General features: G+C 38.7%; 1 protein-coding gene and 1 long non-coding RNA gene across 2 annotated transcripts; both read right to left on the minus strand.

Annotated features, from left to right (window-relative positions):
- Positions 1-2062: 2062 nt before the first annotated feature.
- Positions 2063-3512, minus strand: LOC110939450. The gene is made up of 3 exons (XR_002592264.2): positions 3384-3512; positions 2764-2820; positions 2063-2317 (listed from the first exon to the last, which is right to left on the minus strand). It is a non-coding gene; the product is annotated as an uncharacterized LOC110939450 (long non-coding RNA).
- Positions 3513-18935: 15423 nt separating this feature from the next.
- LOC118492405 (pentatricopeptide repeat-containing protein At4g04790, mitochondrial-like) lies at positions 18936-20601 on the minus strand. Its single transcript, XM_035990387.1, has 3 exons — positions 20384-20601; positions 20165-20209; positions 18936-19535 (listed from the first exon to the last, which is right to left on the minus strand). The coding sequence occupies exons 1-3, from the start codon at positions 20553-20555 to the stop codon at positions 18994-18996; spliced, it is 759 nt and encodes a 252-aa protein (XP_035846280.1). The 5' UTR covers positions 20556-20601; the 3' UTR covers positions 18936-18993.
- Between the last annotated feature and the right edge of the window lie 2155 nt (positions 20602-22756).

A 22756-nucleotide genomic window follows, 5' to 3' on the forward strand; every position in this document is an offset into this window, starting at 1 on the left:
CCAAAACTCAACTCAAAACTATGGTAGAAAAATACCAAGTTTGCAAAAAGGAGTTAGAGTCTACCCAGATCACCTGTGAAAGATGGGTGGAGTCTTGCAAAGGGTATGAGGTTATGCTTGAGAAATAGCTTAAAAGCAATGTCAAGTTTGGTATAGGTCATAGAAAATATGATGATATTGCAAGCACTGTTGCAATGCAAGCTGTTTCTTCTGAAATCATACCAACCAACAAAAATGGCCAAGAGGTTAAAATAACCGACAAACTTGGTAACAAAATTACTCTAGAAAGATCTGTGGGATCCTCAACATTTGAGGAAACTGAGAAATACCAATTTAAACCCACATGGTCTGATGAGTGTGATATCCTTGAAAATTTCAAACCAATGGATTTCACAACCACTGATGGTGTAAAAGCTCCAAAAGCAAGAGTCATTCCTATCAAAGATATCCCAACAGAGGTTCAAAACTCTGTTGCAAAGGAATCTGAGAAAAGGAAGACAAGAGAAAAGATCAAAAACTTGTTTTGTGAATTATGTGAAAAGAAGAATCATCTAACAAAAGATTGTTTTCATCTAAAAGCATATGATATAAACAAAACAAGCATCATTTTACCTGCTGAAAGCTGCACCATCTGTGGTAAAGATAATCACAAAACTCAAGCATGTGTGTATCTCAAAAACTTTGACATAAAAAAGAATGAATACACTGCAAAAACATCCTTGAGTCCATCAACATCATCTGTCAAGTTCACCAAGAAACAACCACTGTTTGTCCCTGTCCAAACAGCTGTCACAAAACAGCTGAATCAAAAGTCTGTCCAAAGAGATGTATAGGTGACTGATGCACCCCCTGCCAATCAATTCAGAAAAGGCAAGGAAAAAGCATCATACCAAAGGATTCCACATGTTTATGAGGCTTACAAAAAGCCCTCTAAACCAAGAGTGAACAGACATCCTTTTGGTTATCAACAGATGATGGGTCAAGACCCCTAACAGTGGTTAGAGGAAAACATTCTCAAAAATGTTCAAACCCCTGTGCTAACCACTGTCCATGCACCTGCCTCCATCCCAGACACTGTTGAGACCCCATCCAAAGCCCTGTTGGCTTTGGAGACCTCTATGAACTAATCCTTTTACTTCATGTGCAGGGAGCTTCTGCATGCTTAGATAGTCTTTGGTATGTAGATAGTGGAGGCTCCAGGCACATGACAGGATGTAAAGCCCTTCTTCAAGATTTCAAAATTCATGGAGGGGGTGATATATCCTTTGGTAATAGTAAGGGAAAAGTTATGGGGTCTGGTACAGTAAAGTCTGGAAATGTAAAATTTGAAAATGTTAATCTTATTGATAATCTGAAATTCAACCTCCTGAGTGTATCTCAAATGAGTGATAAAGGGTTTGGATCATTCTTCACAAAGGATTGTTGTAGGATTGTTGGACCAGAAATGGTTAGTAAGATTGAAGCAATAATCAAGAAAGGCTCAACAAAACTTGTTGCTCAAAGAAGTGGCAATGTTTATGTTGTTGACATGTCAAGAGAGTGTCCCAGAGCTGATGCCTGTCTGTTCTCAGCTGCCTCTAACAAAGAGACAGAGCTATGGCACAAAAGACTGGGACACACAAATCTCAAAACAATCAATGAAATTTCAAAAAATTGCTTAGTAAGAGGCTTACCACAAAAGATGTTTTCATGTCCTGAACACTGTGTTTCCTGTTTAAAAGGAAAACAACACAAGAGCTCTTTTAAGTCCATTGAAGAGTCCAAAACAACCCAGTGTTTGCAAATGCTGCACATGGATTTGTTTGGCCCAGTGCAAGTCATGAGTCTCAAAAACAAAAGATATTGTTTGGTTATTGTTGATGACTTCTCTAGGTTTACATGGACCTTCTTTTTACACTCAAAAGATGAGACTGCAGGCATTTTGCAAAACTTTGTGATACAGGTTGTGAAACGCCCAACTTTTCACATTCGACTAATAACATAAAGTTCATACGATTTTACAAAATTTTCGGCATGACCCGTTTGTAATAAGAACTTACCCCCTGTTTTAACAACATAATTTAAATTAGGTCCTACGATACTTTTCAAAATATGTTAAGGTTATGACCATACAAGGTCCATCATAAGTACTTTATCCAACTACCCAAAAGAGTAAAAAAAAACCAAGCTAGTTACAAACATCCTAACCATAAGCCTTACATTTACTTAACAAAAGCTATTTTGACCCTTTTTACAAAAGACAACATTAATCGGAAGCGTGTGACGGGCGATGTGGTGTGTTCGGTTCGAGCGCGCCGCGATTAAGCATGGGATTTACCTATCATTCATAACCATAAAACATTGTTAGTTCGTAATACATAACAATTGAAATCCTTTAATTCCGTATCATTATTCGACCCGTTAACATAACATATTACTTTACTAACATTGTCATCTTCATTTGGAAACATTCATCATACCACTTTCCGATTCATTTATAATGAACCGCTACGTACCATATCTTTCACTATACTTACATTATTTGACCCGTTATGAACAAGTCAAGTTCTCAAACATTCCAACACTCATTCTACTTATCATTCCAACCCATTAGACGGGTTATTTCAAATTTACTTCAAACATTATCTTTTGGACATTTCTCCATATAACTCTTTGCATCTATACAATCATGAATCATAAAGGAAACTTACACTAAATTCATAGTACTAAATATTATCATTCATAAATCTACAAGTAGAGTACATAAAGTTCATATGAACTTACCGAGGTCTTGCATTTCTTGTGCCTTGGATAGGCTTGTTCCTTCTTCTTCCTTTGCCCCTATACATCATAATTTCATATGCTTAGCTTTTGTTGCTTTCATATTCTTTACCGCACATTATGATGTCTACCAGTCACGTACGTCTTTACCATAAACGTGTTACATCAACTTATCAAGTATTCATATAAAACCATAACTAAACCCACTTAGGCATTTCATCGAACATGTTGTGTGCGTATCGTTCATTTAGCATAATGTACAAGCATCTTAAGCACAACTTCCATAATTCATTCATTGATTAACATAAACATCCCAAATTCCACAATTTACTATACTAACTATGAACATATAGTTCTAGATCCATTACTCATAAAAATTTCATCCACATATTGCTTCAATCATCAACATCATACTAATTAGCCTAAAGGGTTTCACAAATCTTTGATCATTTTATGACATTCAAGTGGGTTTTTACCCCAAGTTCATCAACATAACATATTCAAGCATAATTTACACTCATAGTTGTTCATATCATCTAGCAAAGATGTTTAATTTCATACATAACAACAACTTCCATAACCCACTTTATCAAACTTTACCAAAAACGTAAAATTAAACTTACTTGATATCAAATTCACTTAGATAATCAAAGTTACTGGCTCATGCATTCGATAAATCTTTGATTCCCCTTTCAATTTGAATGATTTTAGGATGTTAGGGTTTTCCCCCTTGGCTCCCCTTTCTTGATCGATCGTACATAGCTAGAAGAAATCACTGGCTCTTTTTTTTTTTTTTATCAAGTTTCACTTCAATTTACACATTTAGCCCCTTGTCTTTTAAGGTGTATCCAAATTGTTATTTCCCATACTAACTTGGTTATTTTTCTTTGGTTAACTTCATTTATATAAAAGGGTTTTAAGCTTACTATTATTTATAAAACTTTCAAAATGGTAAAAATCTATTTTTACCATTCCTTATTATTAAATCATCACTATTAAATTATTATACTACGACATACGAAATTTGGGGTGTTACAGGTTGAAAAGCAATTTGACCTTCCAGTAAAAGTTTTCAGGAGTGACAATGGCACAGAATTCAAAAATAAGGAGTTGGATGCCTTCTGTGTGAAGAAAGGGATTGTAAGGCAGTACAGCATCCCTAGAACACCAGAACAAAACGGGGTTGTTGAAAGAAAGAACAGAACATTGATTGAGGCTGCCAGAACCATGCTTGCAGATTCAGGTTTGCCATTAACTTTTTGGGCAGAGGCAGTAAACACTGCTTACTATGTCCAAAACAGAGTTTTGATCAACCCCAGGCACAAAAAGACTGCTTATGAAATTCTGTATAAAATAAAGCCATTAATCTCATATTTCAAAGTTTTTGGTTGCCCATGTTTCATTTTAAACTTAAAAGATTCTATCTCAAAGTTTGCAGCCAAAATTGATATGGGATATCACTTGGGATACTCAACCACTGCTAAGGCCTACAAAGTGTTTAATACACGGACCAAAGCAGTGGAAGAGACCTTGAATGTAAAGTTCAATGAACTTTCATCAATGAAAATCCCTGCAAATCCTGCAGAATTATTTGATCTTGAAAAATTCACTTTTGAAAATACTGTTGTCAAGACTAACACTGCAGGTCCATCAGAAGATTGATCACTAGACTATGGATATGAGATCATCATTCCTCAAAAGTCTGCTTCAACAGGGAGAGCATCAGTTGTTCAAAACAGTTGTCAAAGCTCAACCACTGCTACCTCAACAGTTGTTGACCAAAGTAGCCCTTAAACCACTGCTTCCACCTCATCAAACACTGCTGACATAAGTCCTCAAACAGTGGATCAAAGTCAGCAGGTGTCCTCACCTTTACCCCATATGCCACCACATTTGAAGCCACTGCTGGGCCATCAAAGTCACCAGCAGTGGTTAGCTCAGATGATACACATCTGCAGCCTTCACCACAAAATGCCATCATTCCATACCAAGGAGAGCTAATCTTCTTGAAATCTCATCCACCAGATCAAATCATTGGCAACATCAATGAAAGGGTGCTCACAAGAAAGCAGTCCCAAAACATTTGTCTTTTTGCAGGTTTTCTATCACTCCATCAGCCAGTCAAGTACCAAGAGGCACTGAAGACAACAGCTGGGTAGAAGCTATGCAAGAGGAGCTCCAACAGTTTAGAAGACAACAAGTATGGGAGCTTGTTCCATTGCCAGAGGGTGTGAGTCCTATTGGCACAAAATGGGTCTTCAAAAATAAAACTGATGAAAGGGGTATTGTTGTCAAGAATAAAGCCAGGCTTGTGGTTCAAGGTTTCAGACAAGAAGAGGGCATTGACTATGATGAAACATTTGCCCCTGTAGCAAGACTTGAAGCTATCAGACTCTTTCTGGCCTTTGCTGTCAACCACAACATCAAGGTGTATCAAATGGATATCAAATGTGCATTCCTCTATGGTAAGATTCAAGAGGAGGTTTATGTTTGTCAACCTCCAGGATTTGAGGATCCATTTAATCTAGATCATGTCTACAAGCTAAATAAAGCTTTGTATGGCTTGAAGCAAGCACCAAGAGCCTGGTATGAAACTTTTTCCACCTTTTTACTTTCCATTGGTTTCACCAGAGGCAGGATTGATAAAACACTGTTTTTAAAATGGAGAGGGAAGGATTTGATGATTGTCCAGATTTATGTGGATGATATCATTTTTGGAAGCACATGTAATAAAATGTGTGAAGAGTTTAGGCAACTCATGACAGCTGAGTTTGAAATGAGTGCAATAGGTGAACTCCAGTGCTTTCTTGGTCTCCAAGTAAGGCAACTGCAAAATGGTACTTTCATCCATCAAGGCAAATATGCCAAAGAACTGTTAAAGAAATTTGATATGGATGACTGTAAACCATGTAGTACACCCATTGCAACCAATAAATTGGTCATGTCTGAAGAAAAGGATGATTTGGTTGATCAGACCTTATATAGAAGCATGATTGGGTCTTTATTGTACCTAACAACATCTAGACCAGACATCATGTTTGCAACATGTGTCTGTGCAAGACCCCAATCAGCCCCTAGAAAGTCAAACCTTATTGCTGTAAAAAGGATATTCAGATACCTCAAAGGTGCTCCCACACTTGGTATCTGGTATCCAGCTTATGGTAAAATTGAGCTTTCAGGTTTTTCAGATAGTGACTTTGCTGGATGTGATAAAACAAGGAAGTCCACTTCAGGAGGGTGTCAATTCCTAGGCAATTGCTTAGTGTCTTGGCAAAGCAAAAAAGCAAGCAGCTGTTTCCACATCCACTGTTGAGGCAGAATACATAGCTGCTGCAAGCTGTACAGCCCAACTGCTCTGGCTTCAAAATCAGCTACTGGATTTTGGTATCACTGCCTTGAAGACACCACTTATGTTGGACAGCCAGGCAGCAGAAAATATCATCAAAAATCCAGTTTCCCATTCAACCACCAAACATATCGACATCAGACATCACTTTGTGAGGGATTGCTATGAAAAAGATTTGATTTCTCTGCATCATGTTCCAACTAAGGATCAGCTGGCAGATGTGCTAACCAAAGCATTAGACACATCCACCTTTGAAAGCTTGATCTCTAGGATTGGCATGCTTAACATGGAATAACAGGCAAAATCCTGTTTTTCCATGAATAAAAGCATTAAAATGTTTTCAGAAAATCAAAAATCCATCCTTAAAAATAGCTAAAATGAATTTTTCATTAAAATCCTAAAAGTCTGCCATAACCACTGATGGGTTCAAAAGTCTGAGCTACTACAAAAAGTCTGCCCACTGCTGAAAGTCATCCCCTATTCTCATTTTCTTTGGTTAACCACTGATGGTCAAAATCAGTGGTGCATCCACTGCTGAGCTATCTACTGATGGTAAAAAGCATCCACTGTCCTCCATTATCATTACAACTGCTGTCTTCACCAGTTGTTTTCACAACATGTACTGTTCAAAAGTACTGCCGTTCACTTCACCAGGGGATGGCATGCGGACAGTACTTAGGGGTCAGACCTTTTGTAACTGCTGCCATGTCAGCATTCACTTTTCCTCTATAAAACCCCCTTTCAAAACCCAAACAGGGTTTCACTGTCGAATTGAATTCTCAAAAATTCTCTTCTCAAAGCAGTTTCCATCACATTTCGTCAAATTTCTCCACAATCTCATCTTCGATTCTCATCTTCAAAATGACAAAATCGAAATCATCCACAAAATCTTCAAAAGGGGCCTCTCAAAAGGCTACCTCCACAGAAATCCCACACAAACCATCTCACAATCTTCTGGGTCTCCTCACAAAACCCGGCACCATCGATACATTTGATTCTATTCTTGATATGCTTAACGCGTCCAAGTACAAAACTTTGTTAACCGTTGATGCACCCATTTATCTGCAAACTCAGAGAGAGTTTTGGAAAAATTGTACCCTTGAAACACAAGGAGAAGATGTCATAGCCATTAACTCTACTCTGCAGAAGAAAGCAGTCCAAATAACACCGCAATCCATATCTGAGGTCTTTCAGCTCGATGATCAGGAAGGTAAAGATTCTTTCCCTAAAAACGAGTTAAAAATTGACTTCATTGAGAGAGGGTATGCAGACACAATGAAGAGGGACACCTTACAAAAAGGTTTCTTCCCTTCTGCAACCAGATTTTTATTCCATACCCTTCTCATGTGTGTTTCAAACAAAACCACCTCTTTTAATGAAATACCAATGAAAATTCAAAACTTGGGGTATGCTATTTTACAAGGAGAAAATCTTAACTATTCCAAGGTAATTTTCAATGATTTGGTTAAAAATGTTGAAACAAAATCATTCTTACTGTTTCCAAGATTTTTAAGTTATTATTTTGAGAAAAAAATCAGTAAGGATGATATTGCGGTAATAAATCAAGGTGAATCTCTTCAAATAAACAGCTTAACTGCTGAAACATTTTCAAGAATGTTAACACCTTGAAAAACACAAGCAGGGGTGCCTGAGCAGACTTTAGCAGCAAACACTGCTCCTCAGGTATCTGCTGCTGAGCCCACTGCTCAAGGTGATCAAGGCAGCCAAACAACTGTCTTGAAACCCACACCTAAAATCACCAAAAAGCCACAGAAAAAGAAAAATAAAAAACCCCCCAAACCTATCAAAAAGGCAACTCTGGAGGATGAGATACCAGAGTAACTGCCTGTGATTACACAACAGTCAAAACAAACCACTGCTGCTACTTCCTCACAGCAGTTGGTAGAAATATCTCAACCCATACCTGAAACTCCTCCTGTCTCTTCACAAAAAGAACAGGTTGTACAAACAGGGTCACCACATCATGAGGCTCTGGAAGCACTCGTTTCCATCCTCCACAGCCCAATACCCGGGGCAATTCCGCTTTCTAAACCTACCTTCACATCCTCAATCCCACCAAACACCAAACTGCTGTTGGATGCAATTGATTTGAACCTAGCACAAACCAGTCCTTCTCACTCCCCTGTTCATGAGAATATACCTCAACATGAGACTGGGCTTGATGTATCAATCTTTGCTAACCCACCAACACAACCTGAGGAGGTTACACCCATTAAGTTACAAGTAACTCTTGGTGGTATTCCAAGTGAAGCAGCCACTACAAGTGTTGAACCTACAGGTTTACACTTGGACAGTGGTTACATCAATAAGACTTCCTTGGAGGCAATTCCTTCTATAACACCTCTGTTATCTACTAGTGAGTTTGTATTAACCACTGGTAACATTAAAAGATTATCAAGTGTTGAAGGAAGAAGACCCCAGTACCAAGAAAAAGGGGCATCAGTTGTTGATGTTTGGAGTACACTCCCTACCTCAACTTCTGATAAAACCACTGCTAGTGGGAAATCAGATGATCCCATTAAATTGGGTGATGGTTTAAAGTACCAGGAATTGACGGAACGTGTTGAAAAACTGGACGCATCTGTTGTCGAAATTAAAGAAATGTTGCAACAGTTGTTAACAGTTCAAAAGGTACCATCCACTGCTATTCCACCTCAAATACCTGCTCCACCAACTGCAGATGTTACAAATGAGATCTGGAACCTATTTCAACATTTTCTCCAACAACAGCATCACATGGCTGAGCAGCAGCATGAGAAACATGTTCAAGAGCTCAAAAATGTAATGGAGTCTAGGTACAAAGATACAAAGGATGACATTCAGGCTCTCAAGGCCCATCTGTTGACAACCACTGGCACTGCTCCTCCTACAGTTCTATTCATTGATGAAATCCCCTCAGATAATGCCAAAAAGGGGGAAAAGTTAAGGAGTGGATAAAGAAAGGGATTGATAATGGGCTATATATTGATACAAAATCCAGTGCAATGCTCAGAAAAATTCCCTTGCCAGATGGTAGTAAGAAGGTTGATGTTACCCAGAATGCACTTGATAATGCTGTCATAAGTGTAAAAAGGGATAGAGTGGCAAAGGCCTTGTCAAAATGGAATGAGGAGAAGAAAGCTTTCATGAAGCTGAATGCGCAGGGTTGTTCTGGTGAAAAGGATGTTCAAAATCCTGCTCCTAAAAGAAATCTTACTAAAAAGGTAAGGAAACCCAAATCCACACCATCCAGTCTTCCAAAGCATACTCCAAAACCATTGTCTAAAAGCCACCAACATCAAACCTCCATCCAAACAGTTTCTGAAACTCTTGTTGTATCAACATCTGCTGGTACCTCAGTTGTTACAACCACTGCTCTCACTTCAACACACACCACTACCACTGCCTTACCACCACCATCAGTTCCTGCCCTAAAGCAGAAGACAGCAGATGTTAAAACATCTGTTGTAATGACAACAGTGGTTGAAACACCAGTTGTTTCAACAGCTGTTAGTCAGTCACAAACCACTGTCACCCAAATCACTCCCACTGTTCCATCCAAAACATCGTCTGCCTCTCCTAAAATAAAAAGGAGAAGGGTTATCATACCAGATGATGATTCTCCATCACCACCACCAACATCTTCAAAATCCCAAGCACTTGTCACAATTTCAAAACCCATTCCTCTCTCTTCAGCTCAAATGTACAAACCCTTACCTCCTGCAGGTGTTCAATTTCCTCTTGAACTCATAACAGTCAGAGATGAAATTAAGTCTTTCTACTATGAGGATGACCCTGCCAAAAGGAGCTTGCCATCGATTGAAGGATATCCCAGGCCAACTAATATTGAAGAATACTTGAAAATCAAGGCCAAGCAAGCAGAGGATATCTCTATAAAAAACAAACAAGGGAAATCTGATAGAGAGTATCAACAAAACTATCAGTTTCTACTCACACAAGTCAGAGCTTTGGAACAGTTTGCAAAAAATGTATGTCAGCAAATCTCTGAGAAGGCAGATGAGTCCTTGAGAAAAGACTACATTGAAAACATCATGACCTACAAGACATACAAGGGGGAGAAACACATGTACAGAAACTGGACCATTCCTGAGCTTGAAAAAGAAGTAGCCAGGATTCATGAAATGATCAAGAATAAGGTCAAGCAGACTCCCCCTGAAAAATTCAAAAAGGTTAAAGCTGATAAGGCTTTAGAGCTGAAGAGAATGAAAGAGGAGCTGATAATTGCTGAATATGGGTCAAAGAACTCTGTGTCTAAGTGGGGAGAAGCAAGGGTCAGGGCCACCTACAAAAGGTTGGAAGAGCTTAGGAAGAAAGATCCAACAGCTCCACAAAAACCTGATTACTCCAAAGCAGAGGTTTCAAAAGGATCATCAAAGCTACATCCCAAAAGAACCACTGCTCCTGTTGGTACTGCCATCTACAAAAGAAGGAGACAAAGCCAGTTAGGTTCTGAAACAGTTCAAGATATACTTACTGGAAATGCCATTGTGAAAAAGGGCATTTTGTTAATGTTGAAAGAAGAATCTGAACTAGAACAATCTGCAAGTACTGCTCAGCCAGTTATGAACAGGCCAGCATCACCAAATTCCTCTACAAATAAAAATCTCCCAAGAAACCCATTACGCCTAAAAATACAAAAGTGGAAAACTGATAAACAGACCCACGTATTGACTACGATCAGGGCGGATGGCGAAGTGAAGAAATTTACAAGGGAACAAGCTTTGGCCTGAGTCTTGAAGATTTGCAGGATCTCATTGATCTTCCACTTAGCAGGGATGATGATGATACAGATGCCTTAACTTTTGAACTACAATTCAAAGGGCAAATAAGGGAACTGTTGTTGAGGCAATAAAAATCTACAATAATGGAGAGTTTTGGCATTATTTGTTCCAGGGGGAGATTGTTGGGATTGAACCCTACCAAAGGAACAGATAATAAAAGCCAAAACCGGATCACAGCAGTAGATTCAGAATAAGCAGATGTTTGGTTGCAAGTCTCTCCCCTTGAAAGTGGTTTCAACATCTGCTGATCATGCAAACTACTGACCTACAACGGCTGATCAAGACAAAGTCTGATAGAAGAACTAAAGCTCTGCTGCTCAATCTACTGCCTTGGTTCAAGCACTGCTGATCATGACAAGAACTCTTGGGTTCACAGCAGTGGAAGGATGCAGCAGCAGTTTGAGTTTGTTTTATGTATTGAAATGTAATATCAGTAGTTAGCATAGCAGTGTTTGTATAGATCAGAGGTTAGAGTTTGTTAGGAGGTTAGATGTCACTTTCATGGTGACGCCAACTTTGATGCTCAGTGGTTTGCAAGTGCCTATAAATAGAACAGTACTCTGTACTGTTCTGTTTAGCTCTTTCACCATCTTCTTTCTGCACGAACAAACACTGAGCTCGGTGTAACACCTCGAATTTTTGTGTCCAATAATGTGTTAACACGTGTCATTTGATTACACGTGGCATTGATATTAAATAAAGGACTAATATTGACAAACCTTGAAAGTATATAAATTCGAGGGTTATAAATGTAAATCAAGGGTAAATATACTGTATAGTAACCCTAAATAATGCTTGTACCTTCAAACGAATAGATCATAGATCGTACGGAAGTGAAACGCGGAAGAAAGTGAGAGATTACAAGCTACAGGGGTTAACCGTGCCAACATGTTTAATTATACCTCTGAGTGACCCTTTAACGTTCCCGAGGCTTTGTAACAGTATAATACACTCACTAGAATGCAATATATATATTCCGCGAAGTTCCGTTTTAAAACGAGAAGGTTACGATCGAATTCGTATAAGAAGGGTTAAAGGCGTCAATAATATAATTTAAGGCTTTCCGGATAATAAATAAATTAACCGGGGGCTTAATGATGCGGGTAAATAACACGAGGTCCTTAACTGTAATAAATCAAGGGCCATATCGCAAAGTTACCCCTTCAAACCCGAAAGGTCAGGTAATTAATTACCAAGATTTTATAATCATTACTAAAAGATTTAAAAAGATTTATTTTTAACCCCTTACGGACCGTAAAGGGTATGCCTTACGGACCGTAAGGAGGGGGAATGATTGCTGATGATCCGCCTATGGCTTACGGACCGCAAGGCCGAAGCCATACGGTCCGTAAGCAACGCCCAGCGACAGATTGTTGGCTGTTGGCTGTTTTAAGCGCCAAAACACGAATTTATGGGTTTCTCAGAGTCATGGGTGCCCCCTACTCGACCCATAACCCTCTAGGACACATGCCATCCATCCATGATCAGTTGTAGGGTGTTGTGTGATGATCTTAGATGCCTTCCTTGGCTATAAATAGAACTCTTGTGCTCATAAGTTTCATCACAACACAACAACACTCCTCTGGTCATTCTAAAGGCTCTCAAGTGTTCTTCATTGCTCTCTAATCAAGTCTCAACTTCTGTAAGTCCATTAAATCCTTTGTGGTTTGATTTATACTTAGTTAATAGCTAAAAACCAAACCGTCGTAAATACGGTTTGACTTTAAAATAAATCCGTGATGGTTCAGTCTTATGACGAATCAAAAGTAGTTATGAGTTGGTATTTATGTGGGTAATAAACCCCTAAAAGGGTTCCCTCTGATCACCACTCTAACTAGCTCAAATGTCGAGTCAAACGAATGCGTAAAAAGTCAACAGAAAGCTATTTTTGCGATTCTTACATAATCTGTAATGTATATGCTATGGAACCTGTTTTGACACTCATAAAACATGATATTAAGTATATAAACTTATTTACGCTCGTTTGAATCGACCATTTGCTATATTGACCCGGTTCGGAGCCGAATGTCGCAAAAGTTTGACTTTTGCTTTGACTTCAGTTCTGACCCGTTTTAGTGAGGTATAGATATGCCTTAGGACTCTCTTAGGACCAGGTTACATGATAGTATAACCCTCTGTGACCGGTTCATGATTTGTCCGAGTCTTTTACGCATTTCCGTTAATCGCCTAAAAGTTGACCGTAACGGCCTTTTAAAAATAAAACGAGTATTTCGAACCCGTGAACGGACCATAACCTTGCTTATTAAATTATAAGCATGTCCTTAAAGTTTCACGTCAATCCGAGGTCTAGAATGAGAGTTATGCTAAATAGCGCATTTATAAGAAATTTTTGTAATAAACGGCGCAATTAGCATAACCCCTATCTAAACCAAGTTTCCGTCACCAAAACTTTTACCCACTGTTATAAAATAATATTTTTGGAATTTTAAAGATTTTTAATAATTTTTACCTTGCTCATAACCTGCGGTTATGGCTACGGTTCGGTAAATACCGAATATGCCCTTTTCGGCCAAAACGTGAGTTCTACAAGGTCTTTTGACCCGATTCCAGTTGCTACTGATTTTAAATGATAAATAAAGTATTTTAGACTTTACAAACTGATCGGGAAACTCAGATTTCCTGTAGAACTCGAAAAGCCCTTTAAAAGTCTTTAAAATGACCGAAAAGCCCCTACGGGGCATAATATTAACTTAAACTCGTTACGGGCATCACGGAAGGTATCCTACTGATACCACAACCTCTTTAAGGCATATTGACTTAGGAAATAAGCGTAAGACTCTCATGGTTAACCGTTTCGCCTATTGCGCGCACGGTTCGGCTTATGAAACTAGTTTTCGTAAATTAGCCGATACGGGTCAAATTATATTATTTGGACCCCAAAATACAGAGTGTGAACATTGAACCCATATAAAAACAAGTCTCTGAACTTGTTTGGGGCAGAATCACATTCCATTCTCGGTTTTCGCCTTTTCGCGCGATTAAACCATATTTATATATCGGAACCAACCGGTCTAGGCTACGGCTAATATAAAGACCCGTTAGGATTATAAGAGGTTAATTAAAACCTTCGTTCCAGATTAGGAGCCCCAGTAAAAGCTATCGGTGATTTAATCAAATTAAGGAATATACTTGCAAAGGTAAATACTTTTAACTTATTTCCCCTATATGGGCTTGGGATACGGTATAATATTTACCGCTTGATTGAGCATCATATCTTCCATCGCTTAGGTGGTTAATTAAATATTATGATCGGGTCATTTAAACAGTTTTGTTTCTTAAAAGCCTTTGGGGGGTTAATGACCGTTGTCCCGGATATCCTTGGCATCATTTTACGAAATGGCCACGACCATCGACATCCCGGTGTAGGCGTACACCCGGTATATACTGTCGACATTTAATTAAAAGACGTAGCCGTTGGTTTCTATACTACGGTTTTACGCAATGTGGTGTGTCTATTAATCTTTAACCCGGCACGATCCGGGCTACTGAACGCATAAAAGAACATGCAATACGTTCACAAGATTTTAATAATTTTCCCAAGTTATAAAAGAGTTTGTGCCTTGTGCATTCAAATCAATTTTAATAAACATTTTCAAATGTGTCAGTTGAATGTATTTACCAGTGTAAACTGACGTATTTTCCCCAAAAGATTAAGTGCAGGTACTATACGAAATTGGCTGGTAATAGCTTCCTAAGCATCACGAATAGTCTCGCAAACTCGATGCCGTATCTGATTGAACAATATTTTATTATTATTTTGATCCGCTGTGGATACATTCGACTTCTGTAATACATTTGATATTACAACCAGAGGTTGAAGTATATATTTATCTTTAAGCTTCCGCTGTGCATTTATATAATTGTGTGGTTTGACTATATTGTTGCCAACTACGTCACGGTAATCCCCCACCGGGCCCACCGGTGATACACGTGGAAAACGGGGTGTGACACTCGGGCTGAGGGGGAGTTTGCGTATCATACTTGCATTGTAATCAAAGTTTAAAAATAAATTTAATCATTTGATTCATTGTGGAAAATGTATGATTGAAAGCATATCTTCTGTTTGATTGTGAAAAGTTTGTTTCCATATAATTTCCGCTGCACTACTCTTTCATTTGTTCATCTAATTTCAAACACAAATCACAATCAATCCAAACTCAGATCCTAACAACGTTATTCTAAAAGTGCTCCTAAAAATAAGAAGTGTATAAAGATACAATGGATTGCACAAGACGACACAATATCGAGCAAAATATAAGACAATGTCGAGTAAAAAAAGACACAATGAGTTGCAAAAAAGACCTAATGACGCAAATATACATTAGACACAATGACAATAAACTAAAATTCTAAAATCTACAACCTATAAATCCAAAAGTGAAAATCTAAAATCTCACATCGTAGAGTTCGTGAGACGGTTCCAATGCCGCTTGAATGAGGTCAATTGGAGTTTGTTTGATACCCTTTGTATGATTTCTTATTTTTAGGAGATTTCGTAATTAATCCTATATAAAGACTTTTCAAAAAGTTAATAAGTCACAATGGAGTGACTTTTCAAAACTCCTTATAACTTTTCCACTCACATGCACCCACAATACCAAATACCAAATATCATTTAACTTTTCAAAAAGTCAATAAGTTATAAGTTGGCTAAAATAAGCAATCCCAAACACCAATAGCAATAAACCAAACCCTAACAACAACGGACCTAACGAAGACCACCAAACAACTCCGGTGATGGTGAGTGGGTCATAGTGGATGGCATTGTTTTTGCTCTTGTTGTCGAGTTTGAGGTCAATGTAGATTGATTTATGGTTTGTTGAGTCCAAGGTTTTGTTGAGGGTCGGAATGTAAATGTCTTGGATGGAGAGTATTGGGTTTGAAGGGCATAAGCTTAGCCACGCGAAGGGGCGGTGAGAGGTAAGAGTAGTGTCAGGTTGAAACAGCACCAGAAATAATTTGTTTTATCGTTATGGTCGCCGGAGTTGGGCATTGTTATGCATGAATGGGAGAGAAATATCTTGATGGGGGTATTGACTCAAGTTTTTGTTTTTTTGAACGACAACGAATCTCAAGTGTAAACCCACATACCTTGAGCTATTTCAAAGGACGACTCCTCGACCGTCATGAGACCATGCCCCCTGATGTGTAGGAACCAGATGGATCCGTAAACCCTCGCCCTCGTCAGGTTCAAACCTAGGATTAATGCCCCGATTCGTCCCTTCACCCAGATGCCCCTCGAAAATGCCCAAGTAGGAATCAAACCTTCGTTTCCACAAGGGAGGGTAGACCTTTTGACCACTAAACCAACATCTCAGGACTGCTCAAGTTTTTGTTTATTTTTATATTTTTATATAAGTGACTCATGTTTTTGTTTATTTTTACATAAGTGACTAGGTTTATTAACAATTTATTATTTTCTTGAATTAGATCGGGTTAAAGACCAAACCGTCAAAAATTAAATCTAACATGATGGTTAAACATAAGTTTGCGAATAATAACCAAGAAATAAATCAAGTGTTGATATTAAACTGATTTATCCTGGGCATAATGGCTATTGATAAATCGAAACGAATTATATTATATTATATAACAATACAATTAGCAACTTGGGTCATGTCCCTTTTGTTTAAAAGTCACAACCTTTCATTATACACCCCAGTCTCAATTTGATCAATATTGATCGGGATCTTCATGATTCGAGTTATAAATTAGTCATATACTCCTTTTATTGTTTCAATTATGACTGATATGGTTATTTTTTAGATTACACCGACGAAGAATAGGGGTTCGCCGAATTTGCATTTTTCTCACATAATTGAAGCATTCGATTTCTTTCGGATCGTCATGATCGATTCCACATGTGTCTTTCTTCCCAGGAACGAGATCCGACATGAACCCAGGATGAATACCAATCATGTTTCTAATCGTATATTGTAACTCATTATTTTTTTTAATCAGCAATTGAATACCGAATAAAACTAAAATTGTTAGTATTTTATTTTAAATTAGTTTAAACATATTTCTATTACTATTTTAAACCAACTAGTTGATTTTCCGCGCGCGCGTTGCGGCGGGAACCTAATGTCTGCAAAACGCGTGTCGGCAACGACAAACAGATACCGAAAATCAAAACATAAATAACAATGACGTGGTAACGATAGTCACTTTGTCCCCCAAAAAATCGATTTTAAATAAACTACTATATAATAATAGGACCCCACACGTCCTACACGTTGGAAATTCAGTTGTTTTCTGTTTACGGTGCTAACATGTTAAAATATGGATGAACTCGGTACCGGTAACGGCACCGAAAGTACCGATCCGGAAAATCATCGAAATTAGGTACCTGCATCGAAAATGTTCGGTACGATACGATATGGTATGGTATGGTATTTGAAGTTAAAAATCAGTAAATACAGTTATGGTGCTAGACCAGTGTCGAACCGAAAGTAACGATTCTGAAAACGCCAAAAGGTGGGTACGAAATTGGTACCGAAAATGATTGGTATAGTATATTTGGTACCGATACGATACCGGTTTGATTACAGGATTTGATACGATTTGCTCATCAATAATCTAAATGTCCAAGTTAATTTTACATGCTACAATTCATTCATTATAGGAAAAGACAAAAAAAAAACAAAATAAGTTGTTGTGTATATAAAACCTCAATCAAACGAAATACAGTTTACTTACAATGTGTATGAAAAGTAATCTACACGGTGCAATTACTTTCGTTACTACAGGATTTGATGAGCTCGGTACCAACCGGTACCGAAAATACCGTTACCGAAAATCCCCAAAAGTGGGTACCGGTACCGATTATACCTGGTACGGTTCGGTCCCGGTCGGTACTGGTACGGTACCGGTATTTGAGGGTAAAAAACGGTGAATACCTGTGCCGAACCGATACCGAAAATGTCAAAAGTCGATACTGATTCAGTACCGAAAATATACCCGATTTGGTAAATTTGATACCAGTACCGGTACCCGATACCATTTGCTCATCCCCTTGATGATGTTACTATTCATTGGATTGTGTATGACAAATAATCTAAACCGGTGCAATTACTTGCGTTGCTACGTTGCTATAGGATTTGACGAGCTCGGTACCAACCGGTACCGAAAATACCGTTACCGAAAATCCCCAAAAGTGGGTACCGGTACCGAATATACCTGGTACGGTACGGTTTGGTAACGGCATGGTGCCGGTACGGTACCGGTATTTGAGGGTAAAAACCGCTGAATACTTGTGCCGAACCGATACCGAAAATGTCAAAAGCCGATACCGATTCGGTACCAAAAATATACCCGGTTTAATAAATTTGATACCTTATTGCCCTGATTAACTGTTTGATTTTAATTTTTAATCATTTTTAATTCAATATAAAGTTTACTGTTCAAATCGTTGCATTTTTAATATAAGGATAAGGATAATAATTTGTGTTCATAACACACGTTTGTTTACACTAAAAATATCACTCAAGTTGCTTCATTTTATGGGTTTTGGTTGATTCTCCTTTATGGTCAATTTTCATTTTTTCATAATTTGCTCCCTTAACGACTGGACCCCTTAGAATTTTTCATGTCCCCTTTAATATTTTTCCTGCAATAATTCGTTTGAGCCGTGTCAAATTTATTGGATAAAAGTAGTTGGCAGATCTGGTCACCAGTGCGGTCTATGTTTGTAGGCGTGGGTGACCTTTCATCACTGGTTTTACCCGGATAATCAGACTTTTGTTGGTCGTTAAAAAATTAACTATTTTAGTTTAGTTTTTGAAGATTTTCATATTCAACATCCCGGCGGAACGCGCGGGGTAGCGTCAACTTGTTAGAAACAAAACAGAAAATAGAAACTTACAAAACCAAACATTTCGATTTTTGAAATCGATTACACCCTAATTTCTTCACATGTTAGCACAACAATATTTAATACTTCACTAATATAAGTGAAATAGCTCAAACTTGTGAACATTAAAAAGAAACTACGATATACAAGTTTGAAAAAATGGTCATGGATATTAAATACACACCATTAAAGTTTGTCAAGTGTATCTCCAATTAGCTTTGTATCTTATCTACATCACCTACTTTTATCATTAGAAGCAACTCATTCTCATAGTAAGCTAGTCTTTGAAGAGATTTCGGATTATCCTTCTTAATGTGATCACAAAAAAAGTGAAATTCTTCAACCATGCCCATATCAATGATAAACATCAAAATTGGACCATAAGTTTCTTCATCAATTTTAAAACCACGTTCGCTCATAGTTTGAAGAACCACATACGCCCCATGGATCTCTTCTAAAGCAGCATCCTCGTCATCAGCATTCCTAGCCTTCTTTATGCAACCTTCTATCACGCAATTAAACTCTTTAACACCCGTCTCACGGTCCAATGTACAAAGAGCTTCTAAAGTAGCATTTGCTCCTACTTTTTCTGCAAAATTTTTTACCAGTTTCCGAAAATGATACTTTTGCGTGTCGTTGAAATCCCATACTTGCTTCCTCTCTCGTGCTACCTCTTTGCGTGCCATTTGTGCTGCGCTGTTGGATAGGGTTTGGTCCCATTGTAAATCCAAAAGATCATCATCCTCTTTTGATTCTGATAAAACATCCGCATCTTCAGCTATTTTATTTATAGCTATATTTAATAGCTATTTATATTAAAAAAGCAAAAAAAAAAAATAAAAATAAACTGTCACTATTATCGCTACAATCCTAAGACCATGTGTAGTGGTGGAACAAAATAATGCCCCCACCATGGGGCATTATTCGACACGTGTCATCCCAGTCAGCATGGGGCATTATTGCAAAAATGATGTAGTGGGGCATTATTTATTCCAATAACGCCCATATTATTTTTAATGCAAAAAAAAAAAAAAACAAAACAAACGAAATACACACTGCTGCTCCAAACCATTTTCAAAAGTTGTCAGAGACCATGTGGGTAGCTCAAAAGTCATTGGTGGACAAAAGTGATTGTCAGAGACCACAAACCAAATTCAGCGTTTTAAATAAAACGCCAACAACAAATTTTTCCAAAAATAACGCCGGAAAACACCGGCCGTAATGGGGGTGGGGGCGTTTCCGGGCGTTTTTTTTCAACTTTTTTTAAAAACCACGCCCCACTACGGGTGGTCTAATAGCGAGCCTAGACCTATACGCTGTGTAGCGCGCTATAGCTATCGCTACACTCACTATTGACAACTATGACATGTACCAAACACTTACCAAATAATATATTTTTCAGTTGCCTTCTAAGATCTCTCTTCGAATCTGCAAGAATGGTCACGAAACATCAAACTTGAATTAGACAAACATATTCAATATTCAATGAAACTGAATGTAACCAAAACATTGTTCCTTTACATTCCAGTCACATAACTTGAAACTAAAGCTTCTAACCAAAACTTTTACATTGTAAAGTATAAAAATAGTACGTTTACGTACCATCAATCGAAGAAGTTCCAACCGTAGTGCTTTCAACTGTCAACTCACTTATAGGTTTGGCATCTTTGGCCGTGTTGGTGGCAGTGGTACGGGGGACATTTTTGGCCGCACGATCTGAGTAGGTGGTGGCGAAATTCGCCAACTTGGTAACGTTTCTAGCCTTGCCGGACATGTGACCATAAGTAGTTTAAGGTGTGTTTGGATGGGTTACACCTGCAAAAAATAGTTTTGAGCAATCCTTGTTTCTCTACCATGCTAATACTTGTTTTGTGATGTATATATAATCCCTACATTTTAACCCTTTTTAACTTTTTAAACCAAACACAACCAACCACTCAAATCTAGTTTAAAGTTTAAACATTTAATTTGAAATTGAAATATCTTACAATGGCTAAACACTAGCTGTTAGGCCATGTGTAGTCATAAAGCCCTTTTGGGGGCGTTATGCGACACGTGTCGTGCCACGTCAGCAAGGGGCTTTATGGGGCGTTATGCAATTTGAGGCCGTAGTCATAAAGCCCCTACCCATCATTACCTATTTAATAATTTTAAGTTTTATTAATTAATATAAAAAAACTCTTCTATTTTTGATTGGCCAACTCAATTAACCAAACAACAATAACGCCGCGAAAAATTTCAAGCCCTCCACCCATTTTTGAAACATAGCGCCCCTGGGGGCGGTGTTGTAGGCGCCATAGCGGCGCTATCCTTCTTCCTCGCGCCCCAGTACTGGTGACCTTATTAAGTTTTTAAGGACTGGGTAATATATGACATGTTGGGTGTCGCCGACAAATAAAATAATAAAGTAAACCGATTTTGACTAGTATAAAGTAAGGTTCATGTCCTCAAAGATACAAGTTAAATATATTATACTAAAAATGTTTAAAGTTATAAGAGGGATTTTTGTTTAAACTTAAAATTAAAGAAAACGAAATAAACAATAAAATGAACTCTAATAAATTGGATTTTTAATTATAAAAATAAAAGTGTTAGTTAGACCATGTGTAGTGGTAGGCCATGGGGTATGGGGTGGGAGTTTGGGCGTGGGTTGGGGGAAAACGCCCAAGTCACCACCCCGGGTGGGCTTGGGTTGTGGCGTGGCCCCTTGGGGCTTGGCTTTCAAGCCGGGCGTAGGGCGGTATGGCGAAGCGAGCTGGCTGATTCTCATTGGGTCACCCGCCACGTCAGGCGGTTGTTTTAAAATTTTGAATTTTAAAATTCAAACTGGTCCCCCATCCCCCCATCTTTTATAACCGCCACCCGGGTCGCCCAAAGGCCCTATATATTGCAACCCCAACCCCACTGGTCCCCCCATCCCACGAACCAAAACCCCCACCGGCTACCCACTGTCTTGAACCCGCCACCCCGCTGGTCCCCCCCATCCCACGAACCCAACACCACTATGGCATCCTGGACCCGTCAAGAAGAAATGACACTCGTAACTAGCGTCGTCGACGCTATGAAGGGGCGGCCACCGGGCCAAACAAAATATTGGGCGGAAGCATTCGCGGCCTACCGACATAACGTCGGTAACGACCGCCACAACCTCAACGCGTGCCAACATAAATGGCGCGAGCTACGGCCCAAGCTTGAGCGTTTCAAGGCTTACTACGAAGCGGTTCCCGGTGGCGAGTTAAGCCACGAGGACCGGCTGGCGGTGGCGAACATAGAGTTTCGAGGCAAGGAAAACAAAGCGTTCGACAAGATCGACTTTTTTGAAATTTTCTTAACGCTCTAGGTTTTCTTATTTTGTAATTTTTAGAAATTATGTAATTTTTAGGATTATGTAATTTTTAAAATTTTAATGAAGTTATAGGTTTTTTTATAAATGTTGTGTGATTTTTTATAAATTTTTGTATTTTTTTTAAAAAACATTTATGCCACGCGGTGCACGCAACCCAAGCCCAACCCACGCCCTGCCATACCCCGCGGACACGTAACCTGACAGTGGGCTGACTCCCTTTACACGTGTCACCAAATGCCCAATCCAAGCCCCAACCCAAGCCCCACCATACCCCACGGTCTTAAACAAAGTAATGCCCCCACCATGGGGTATTATTCGACACGTGACAGTCCAGTCAGCATGGGGCGTTATTGTAAAAGTGGCGTAGTGGGAATAATGCCTAATAATGCCCCTTCCAATCATTAAACAAAAAAAAAAAAGCAAACTACTTATCATTGGCCAGTCAAACCTTGGACCACTCCCATTGGCACTCCCATTGGCCCATGCAATTCTCTTTTCAGCGTTATCATAAAAACGACAAACTCAATTTTTTGAATTTTTTTATAAAAAAACGCCCCATGTAATGGGAGGGGGGGGGGCGTTTTTGAGCGTTTTTTTTTTTAATTTTTTAAAAAAATACCGCCCCACTA

The sequence above is a fragment of the Helianthus annuus genome, chromosome 5, assembly GCF_002127325.2.
Source record: "Helianthus annuus cultivar XRQ/B chromosome 5, HanXRQr2.0-SUNRISE, whole genome shotgun sequence".
Classification (NCBI taxonomy): Eukaryota; Viridiplantae; Streptophyta; class Magnoliopsida; order Asterales; family Asteraceae; genus Helianthus; species Helianthus annuus.

Bases quoted from the DNA above. Each gene is read 5' to 3' on its own strand.
- LOC118492405 (XM_035990387.1), bottom strand. From the start codon at position 20,555: ATGTCCGGCAAGGCTAGAAACGTTACCAAGTTGGCGAATTTCGCCACC. The intron at 20,210-20,383 runs GTACGTAAACGT...CCATTCTTGCAG, and splicing joins TGGAACTTCTTCGATTGATG to ATTCGAAGAGAGATCTTAGA. The intron at 19,536-20,164 runs GTAAGTGTTTGG...ATGTTTTATCAG, and splicing joins ACTGAAAAATATATTATTTG to AATCAAAAGAGGATGATGAT.